The sequence below is a fragment of the Vigna radiata genome, chromosome 8 (assembly GCF_000741045.1).
Source record: "Vigna radiata var. radiata cultivar VC1973A chromosome 8, Vradiata_ver6, whole genome shotgun sequence".
NCBI classification, from domain to species: Eukaryota; Viridiplantae; Streptophyta; class Magnoliopsida; order Fabales; family Fabaceae; genus Vigna; species Vigna radiata.
In genome coordinates, this window is record NC_028358.1 from 4177035 (window position 1) to 4187431 (window position 10397).

Sequence of the window (10397 nt, forward strand, 5' to 3'; positions counted from 1 at the left end):
AAATAGGTCTGAATCACACTAGACATTTGCACTCTATTTTAAATTGATTAAGAGAATGACCTAATCGATTAAAACAATGTTGAAAGCTTAAATATACCACTTTTGTGTCTAGGCTATATATGTGTGTTCTAATTCCTTTTCAAGCACGAAAAACATTCTGAATTTTTATCAAACTGAAACAAGAACACATTTTTGAGTTATCTTGGAGCAATCTTGGAAGGATCAACCATTATTTGAAGGATTTCAAGGTTTCTAAGCATCCAAGGGTGTAAGAAAGATAAACCAAGTGTTCTTCATTGCTTTTCTTTGTAAAATCAACAGTTGTGGTGCACCAGGTTCTGTTTTTCATTGTGTAATTTTGTATTAGTTTAGTCCTAGTTGTGTAGGCAAGACTCCTAAAAGAGTAATTGTGTAGCCTTTTTTTTAGGTTGGTATTTTTTTTTTTTTGTATTTGAGTGTGGTGAGAACACATTGAGTGAATCTTATATTCTTTGCTTTCAAAGATTAGTGAATTCTCTCCAATGCAAGTTGTTGGAGGATAGCTGGATGTAGACTTGTTTAGAGTCTAACCAATATAAATCTTGTTCTGTTCTTTTTCTTTATTATTGTTTATTGCTTTGATGGTTTCAGATCTTTTGAAAACCACACCAAACACCTAGAAATTTTTAAAGAACTTTAAAAATTGTTTTCAAATCAACTCACCCCCTCTTGGGTTGAGACATAATGTCTATAATTATAACACATCATGCACACCCCCACATCATTCATAAAGTTCTATGCTCATAGACATCATCGAGCTTTGACACTCTAAGAACCCTCTCATCCATCGAACTACCAACAACCAAGAGAGATCCTCTAAAAACACCTACTCGAGAAACACTAGTTGTGAACATAGCCTAATCCATCATCACATTCATGACTCTCGACTAGAGTCCACCAACACAAAAATTAAAACACCTTCAAAAATTTCAACTTTAAAAAATAATTTAAAAATAAAAACTTTCTCAATCCAAAATACTCACACACTACTATACCCATAAAACAAAAAAAAAATCCTAAAAACATATTATTTCATAAAAATATCATCGTTTTCAAAAACATCCTTTGAAACCCTAAATCCTAAATAAATTATCACTTTCTATAAAATCTCAACATATTTCAATCAAAACTTTTTGAAACTTCAAAAAACAATAATCAAAACAATGGTAACCACAATTTAACCTAAATTATACACACATACAACCAATAAGTCAAAATAAAAAAAACAAGAATGTGTAACCTCTCTTACTTCTTATTTCTTAGCTCTCTTTTTTTTTCCCTCAAAAACTCAATCTTTAAAATCTTCTCCATTCTTTCTATGGGTGAATCTTACTCTTATTTTCTCACATAGTATGACACTCACTCAATGAATATGTATATTTTTACCTTTCACTCTTACCTTTAAAACTCTAAATACTTTTAAGTGATTTTTGGTGATCCTTCTTATAATCATAAAATATTAAAATATATTTTTTCATACCTTTTGTTTTTTTTCTTACAAAATTTCTTTAAATCTCTTACATTATTTTAATAAATCTCTTTGACAAATAACCATCATCCATAACTTGCTTATATTATAATATTTACTTTATATGTCTTTCAAAAAAAACAATATTTTAATAACCACTTGTACATCTTTAAAAAAAAAACAAATTATAAATCATCTTTAATTTATATTTTCTAACTTTATTATAACTTTTTCTTCAAGATCTTAAATTTTTCCAACAAACAAAACTTTTCATCCTCAACAATGAAATTTCCAATTTATTCTCTTTTAACCTCATTAAATTCGAAGAAAAAAAAAACTTTCCAAAATAAAATTTACCTATAACATATAAAACTTCACATCTTCCAAACATCTAACTCTAACACCCACCCTTCACAGCTCAGCTTAGACATTTGAAACTAACAAAAACTCAATAATTGGAACATAAAAAATAAATACAAAACAAACACAACAACACATTTAGACTCTAACGAACGATGTGCAAATGATGCAAAATAAGCTCACTCCTCACATCCTAGGACACAAAACCATTACCCTTGATACGAAAATGTAATGCTCCAATTTTTCACTAATCTATAATTAACATAAATTAAATACTTAAATAAAACTCTATTCATGTTTTATTGAAAATCTCCACACATAAAAAATATTGTTTTACAAGCATAGACTTTATTGGAAAAGAAAAACACAAAGACTAAAAGATTGTTCTAAACATGATATTAACCATTCTCCCTAGTTGTGCATTTTCCTCAAAACCTATGATCATATGCTCTCGTGACAAATAATGATCATTGCAGGTAGTAAGGATAAACTTAAATTTTAGGATTTTATTAGTAATTTTGTTTAAATATTATTTTATTAGTTTTTGGGTCTAGTAATATTTAGTTTGATTTTGATAGAGGTAAAATAGGGATACGTAGTAATGATTTTCGGTTTATCTAGGTACAATATTATTTTATGATAGATTAAGCAAATTTTATTTTTAAGATAGTTGATATTTTATTTTCAGTTTTTACTTTTATTCCCGTAATATTGTAAGTATCACGACTATGTAAAGCCCTTCAATTATCAATGAATAGGAAACTCAATTTTAGGAAAATATTTGAGTGTGTGTATCGTGAGTCTTTCTTAACAGTGATATCAGAGCTTTATGTTTTGAGTACCGAGAGAGAGAAAAAGAGAGAGATCAGAGAGTCAATCACTGTGAGAGAAAAAGTGAGTGCTTATTTTTTTTGTGTGAGAGAGATGGCAATGGTAGTCAATGAGATGAGTGTGCAACAATTGTCGTAAAATACCAATTACGCTAATTGGTCTTTGCAGATGAAGGTTTTTCTTGGATCCCAAGACGTATGGGACATAGTGCAGTACAGGTACGATGAACCCACAGGTGATGAGCATCGGACAGTGAACCAGATTATTGCATTGAAAAAGACACAATTGAAAGACATATTGGCTTTGTACTTTCTCTATAATGCAATGGATGAATCTGGATTCGAGAAAATAGCTAATTTAAAGTCATCAAAAGAAACATGGGAAATCCTGAAGGTGGCATGCAAAGGAGATACCCGCGTGAAGCAGGTTTGAGTACAAGCTCTCAGAAGAGAGTTTGAACATATGGAGATGGATGAAAATGAGGGAGTTGCCGAGTTTATAGCTCGAGTGCAGAAGATGGCCAACCAACTCAGAACGAACGAAGAAGAGGTTCCTCCTAACTGAGTTGCGGAAAAGATCATGAGAAATACGACGGATGATTCTGAAAGTATTGGGGTCACTATTGAAGAGACAAAGGATTTGTCAACTCTCACTGTGGAGGAGTTAGCTGGGTCATTAAAAGCCCACGAATTGAGGAAGAAAAAGAAAAGGAGGGAACCCGACGATCAAGCACTATAGGTACAGTTCAACTCAAATAAATCTCGGATTAATCAGAGCCGAGGTCATAGCAGAAGATGGCAAGGAAGTCGAGGACGAGGTGGATGTGGACAAGGTAATTTTGAGAATGATAATGAAGAGCAAATTGGTTAGCAGAATTGGAGTGACCGACGACAAGGAAAAGGTCGCGGAGATCGGTTATGAGTTGAGTGTTTTAAGTATGGCAAGTATGGTCACTATGCAAATGAGTATAGATCAAGCAAGCGCTACAATTGTCGTAAGGTAGGTCATATTGCAAAGTGTTTTAAGGCGGAGACAAAGGGGGAGACAAATCTTGTTACTGAAGATGTAGAAGAACTGTTGCTAGAAAAGAGGTCGGATACAGTGGACAATGAAAATTCGGTCTCAATAATGGATGAAGTGATCTCGGTAAAAGGTGCGACAAATGTGGAAAAGGAACTCAAATAAAAAGATGAAGAGATTCAATGGATAGGGAGGCTTCTGGATGAAGCTAATGAAATTATGAATAAACAAAGGGTTGAGCTTGAGGAGTTGAAGAAGACGACTCTCGAAAAGGAAAAGAAATCATCTAGCGTTCTTGAACCAGATACAAATAGGGAAGAATAAGATGAAGAAGAGATGAAGGCTGATGAGATTTCTACCAACTCGGTATGGTATTTAGATATTGGGGCAAACAATCATATGTGTGGGAACGAGAACTTTTTTTATAAACTCACCAAGGTTGAAGCCAAATTTATGTCTTTCAGATATGACTCCAAGGTGGTCGTGAAAGGGCGTGGAACAATCTAGCATATGTAGAAGAATGGACGAGTTAGAGAAATTAGGGATGTTTACTATGTTCCGGAGCTGAACAATAATATTTTAAGCATGGGTCAGACAATGGAAAAAGGTAATTAAGTTTTTATGAAGAATCAGGTATTGTATTTAAAGGATAAGTATGGTCGTCTAACAACTCAGGTAAAAGCAAAGAAGAACCGGTTGTATGAACTGGAGCTGAAAATCTTAGAGAGAAGATGTTTAAAACAAGATATGACTAGTAAGAGCTTGGATAACTCCAACTCAAATCTGATTGAAAGAAGCAAATGTGGGATGATGCACATGGAAAGCAATGAAGGAAGAATTTAAGTTTATGGGGGGTTTGTTAGGATAAACTTAAATTTTAGGGTTTTATTAATAATTTTGTTTATATATTATTTTATTAGTTTTTGGTTCTAGTAATATTTAGTTTGATTTTGGTAGAGATAAAATAGGGATACATAATTATGATTTTCGGTTTATCTAGGTACAATATTATTTTATGATCGATTAAGCAGATTTTATTTTTAAGATAGTTGATATTTTATTTTCAGTGTTTATTTTTATTCCAGTAATATTGTAAGTATCCCTTCAATTATCAATGAATAGGAGACTCAACTTTAGGAAAATATTTGAGTGTGTGTATCGTGAGTTTTTCTTAACAGAAACCACCTCCAAAAAGTAAAAGGGTAAGCTATTATAAAACAAACAAAACCTAAATTTTGAAAATAAACCCATCCAACCTTTAAAACTTATGACATAAAACTATATATAACTTTTCATAACAAATAACGATAATGTCTTGGCTTATAAAGTACTTAGTTAAGAGACATTCATTCTCTGACTTCAACACTCTAAAGATCCTCCAACATCATGCACCCCCCACATCATTCATAAAGTTCTATGTCTAGAGACATTCATCCTATGACTTCGACACTCTAAGAATCCTTTCCTCCATCGAGCTACCAACTAAAAGGAATTTTCTCAAGGCACCAACTCAAGAAACACTAGCTCTGAACAAAGCCCAAACCACCATCATATTCATGACTCTCAATCGTAGTTCACCAATACCAAAATCAAAACACCTTCAAAACTTTCAGCTTTAATAATAATTTAAAAATCAAAACTTTCACAACCCAAGATACTCACACACTTGTATACCCATAAAAGTCACAAAATTATTTCATCAAAATATCATATTTTTCAAAAACACCATTTCAAACGCTAAACCCTAAATCAATTATCACTTTCTCAAAAATCTCAAACATATTTCTATTTAAACTCTTTTAAACTTCAAAAGACAATCACCAAACCAAAAACAATCAAAATTTAACCCAAATCATACACAAATACAACTAATAAGTCAAAAATAAGAAAATAAAAATGTAAGTTCCCTCTGCCTTTTATTCTTTACTTCTTCCTTTTTTTTCCTTAAAAACCCAACCTTTAAAACATTTTCCCTTCTTCCTATGTTTGAATCTTACTCTTAATTTTTTCTTCAAATTTACTTAGTTGCGTTCTTTCTCACTAAAGTCTTACATTTACTTAATTGTTTAATATATATTTATGGTTTCATTCTAATTATTGAAATTCTAAATACTCTTAAGAGATTTTAGGTAATCTTTCTTATAATCATAAAATACTATATCTATCTTTTTCTACCTTTTTGTTTTTGTTTCGTATAAATTTCTTTAAATATCTTGTATATAACAAAAATCACATGCATAATAAATGTTATATATTTTTTATAAATCTCTATAAAAAAACAACCACCATACATAACTTGTTTATATTATAATAACTACTTTTTATATCTTTAAAAATAACTATAAAAACTTGTATATTAAAATAAATAGTAGATCACCTTAAATTTATATTTTCTAATTTAATTATAACTTTTTTTAGGATGTTACATATTTTCAAATGACCGATCTCATAAAGACTAAGTATTTTATCTACTCAATATCAAGTTGTTAAAAAAGTATTAATAATTATATTATCCTATATCTAGAAATGATAGTAACACATCCCATGTTCTCAAAGGTAAATTGTTGGAAACAGCTTTATCCAAAAAATCTACTAAAATGGGAAAAGATTGTGTTCTTATCATGTCCAATAGTCTGACTTAGGAGTTGAGCTCTAAGACACTTCAAATATTTTTTTTTCCTATAAAACATATTTTTACTGCACCATGAATAATTTCTCAATATTTTCATTACTTCAATTTTATGTAGTTTATTTAAGGTTTAAATACTTTTTTCGTGGGTTTTTTCACTTTAGTACCCAGTTTTAAAAGCATATAGATCAAATCCCAAAATTGTAAAATTGTATGAATCAAGTCTCTGCCATTAAATTGACAGTAACAGAGTTAGCTCCCAGCTGACGTGGCTGCACTATTTCTTCTCTCTCCCCTGTTTATCCTGTCATGCCCCAACTTTTTTTCTTTTCTATATTTTTATTAAATACATTTTTGTTCTCTCTCTCCTTCCTCCGCAACCTCTACCTCCAGTTCACCAGTTAAACTCCTTTCTCCATCAACTTAACCCACCTCACCGGCCTCTTCTTAGAACACAACGACCTCTCTGGGAAAATCCCCAACATCACTGCCAAGCTCATTCGCTTCAACGTTTCCTTCAACCGCCTCAACGGTTCCATTCGAGATACGATTTCTCTTTCCCCGACTCCTCATTCGTAGGAAACGTAGATCCTTGTGGCCCGCCGTTGAAGGCCTGCAACCCCTTCTTCCCGGCTCTGACGTCGTCTCCCTCCTCCAATTCAACCTCGTACACGACGCGTAAGAAGTCCAAGAAGCTCTCCACGGGCGCAATTATCGCAATCGTTGTCGGGTCCATTCTCGTCGTGGCATTTCTGCTATTGTTGTGCCTTCGACATCGACGACGACAGCCAACGAAACCACCAAATCCTGTTACGACGGCACATGCCATGCCCGTGGAGGCGGGGACGTCGTCATTGAAGAAGGATATCACCAGGGGTTCTATGAAGGCTGAGAGGTACAAGCTGGTGTTCTTTGAAGGGGAAATATATAGTTTCAATTTGGAGGATTTGTTGAGGGCTTCGGTGGAGGTGGAGGAAGGAACGACGGTGGTCGTGACGAGACTTTGTATAAGGCAGTTCTTGTAATTATCCAAACCTCTGTAATTCCTTTTGTGGTTGTTCATTTTTCTTTGTTGCTTAATTGTGTTCATAGCTAGTTATTGAACTAAAATGCAATACAATTTGATTGATATAGTTTACCCAAGACATCCAAAACGGAGCCAACACTGATTCCCCTCCTCCGGCAAGCCACCGCGAGACGTTGTTCCCTCTCATTACTTGTTTTTTTTTCTATTGATTGATAACTCTGTACTGTTGGAATATTTGAGATAGGAGTGGAAGAGCAGAGGATTTAGGATGGAGGGGGTGAATTGAATGGTAGAATGGATGAACCCTTGTGTTGAATATGGAAGATGGAAGATGTTGGAAATTGGGTGAAAATGTAGATGGGTTGTGTTTATTGTGTTGGAATTGCAGGTGATGAAAGGATGTCGTTGGATGATGAAAATGGAAGAAGAAGGTGAGGCGTGATTGGGTTTTGTCTGCTTGAGAGTTTTGTCCCTGTTCCTGGTTAAAATGCTTATGGAGTGATAATGGAGGGTGAAGCAGAAACATGAATACGGATATGGAAGAGAGAGATTGAAAATCATTAATATGGAAGAGAGAGATTGAAAACCATTAATATGGAAGAGAGAGAAAGCTAGACACAACAGACGAGAAAGAAGAAAAAATACTGATTTATTCGCCACGTCAGCATATAGTTAGCATCGTTGATGCCAACTTAACATATAAGATTTCATTCATACAACTTTTACAACTTTAAGATTTAATCTATACACTTTTAAAACTTAGTAAAAAAAACCACTTAACGTAAGGACAAAAACATTTAAACTTTTATTTAATGATATGAATTTAATATTGCACCATATTTATTACTTCAATTTTATGTAATCAATGTTTTCCAATCAATTGCTTATTTAATGATATCAATTGCTTATTTAATGATATCAGTTGCTTATTTATTAATTTATTAATGAAGTGTATATCAATTGCTTTCCAATCAATTAATTAATTCCTAACTGTTTTAAACGTTTTGAATTAATTAATTTATTTATTAATGAATTAATTCTATGATTCATGTTGACAATGCGTATTTAATATATTATTGAAACATAATTCATAATTTTCCAAAATTAAAGATATTATCAATTAATTAACTTAACAATTCACACCTCTATCACTCATTCTTATATGGATATTTTTATATGCATATTTTCTTATGTTCTTATTTATTTGAACGAATAAATAAACATTTTCCTTTATAAATGTTTTACCGACATCTTCTTCTAATTTTATTTATAAATAAAACATCTTCCTTTGTGAATGTTGAGTAGTATAAAAGCACACCCATATGTTCCTATTTACTACCAACCTAAGAATAAGCTAACATAAGATCTTGGTACCCAAATTCTCCAATGGCTTTGAATGACCATGAAACCAAAGTGGTGGTGGTTGTGATACCTTGTCCTGCACAGAGTCACCTCAACCAGCTTCTGCGCCTCTCACGGCAAATCGTGGCACACAACATACCTGTCCATTATGTTAGCAGTATCACACACATTCGCATGGTAAAACTTCGACAGCAAAACTCTATTTCAGACATCCATTTCCATGCCTTTGAAGTTCCACCCTTTGTTTCTCCTCCTCCCATTGCTAACAATCCAGAAAGTGATTTCCCATCTCATCTCATTCCTTCCTTTGTGGCCGCCGCACAACTTCGGGAACCTGTGGGAAAACTTCTTCAATCCCTTTCATCTAAAGCCAAAAGGGTCATAATCATCCATGACGCCATGATGGCATCAGTGGCACAAGATGCCACAAACTTGCCAAATGTTGAAAAATACACTTATCACATCTTCCCTGCCTTTGTTGCCTCTGTTTATTTTTGGGAGGGAATGGGAAGACCCCCGGTTGAAGATATTCATTTCCCAGAAGTTCCTTCTAACGAAGGAGTCCTTCCAGCCAATTTCAATGATCTTCTTTCTGTACATGATTATAATGAATTTCCCAACTCCAATGGTGATATTTACAACACCAGCAGGGCAATTGAAGGTCCTTACGTTGAGTTTATGCAGCGTCTCAATGCCGGCAAGAAGATTTGGGCATTGGCGGCACTCAACCTTTTAGCCATTGAGAAGAATGATTCGACAGAATTTAGGCACCCATGCATGGAGTGGCTTGATAAGCAAGAGCCAAATTCAGTGATATATGTGTGTTTTGGGACCACAACAACTTTCTCGGAGGAACAAAACCATCACATTGCAACTGGGTTGGAGCAAAGCAAACAGAAGTTCATCTGGGTGCTGAGAGATGCTGATAAAGGGAACATCTTTGATGGAAGTGAAGCAAAAGAGCATGAGCTTCCAAATGGGTTTGAGGAGAGAGTTAAAGGCATGGGGCTGGTTGTGAGGGATTGGGCACCCCAATCGGAAATTCTAAGCCACCCTTCAATAGGTGGGTTTTTGAATCATGGTGGATGGAACTCCTGCTTGGAGAGCTTTTCCATGGGGGTGCCAATAGCAATGTGGCCCATCCACTCTGACCAACCAAAAAATGCGGCTTTGGTCGCAGAAGTTCTGAAGGCTGGTTTCGTTGTGAGGGATTGGTCACAGAGGAATGAGTTGGTGACTGCATCAGATGTTGAGAATTGTGTGAGAAGGTTGATGCAAACAAAGGAAGGTGAGGAGATGCGTGAGAGAGCAGTGAAGCTTAAAAATGACATCCATAGCTCCATGAATGAAGGTGGAATTTCTCGCATGGAAATGGAATCTTTCATTTCTCACATCACTCAATAGTCATACCATTACTTTGGTTCTTATAGCAGAATATGGCAGAAGCTAGTTGTCATCATGTGGTTAATGCAAAATACTTTCCTATGACATTATTCAGTAATAAAGCTTCTTTTTAATATGTCGCTTCTAATGCATTTTGTAAAAGTATTATCTACGTATTTCAAAAAAAACAATCCTTCGTGACATTAAGGATGGCAGGATCCTGTGGATGTATTGATTTTCTTATTTTCTATATCAACAAAATATAAAATTTTCGAAAA

General features: G+C 33.9%; 1 protein-coding gene across 1 annotated transcript; it reads left to right on the plus strand.

The window, feature by feature from the left end:
• The first annotated feature begins 8677 nt into the window (after positions 1-8677).
• LOC106771780 (zeatin O-glucosyltransferase-like) lies at positions 8678-10397 on the plus strand. The gene has a single exon (XM_014657772.2). The coding sequence runs from the start codon at positions 8761-8763 to the stop codon at positions 10138-10140; it is 1380 nt and encodes a 459-aa protein (XP_014513258.1). The 5' UTR covers positions 8678-8760; the 3' UTR covers positions 10141-10397.

What these genes read in the sequence shown, in the direction of transcription:
- LOC106771780 (XM_014657772.2), top strand. Translation starts at nt 8,761, where the DNA reads ATGGCTTTGAATGACCATGAAACCAAAGTGGTGGTGGTTGTGATACCT.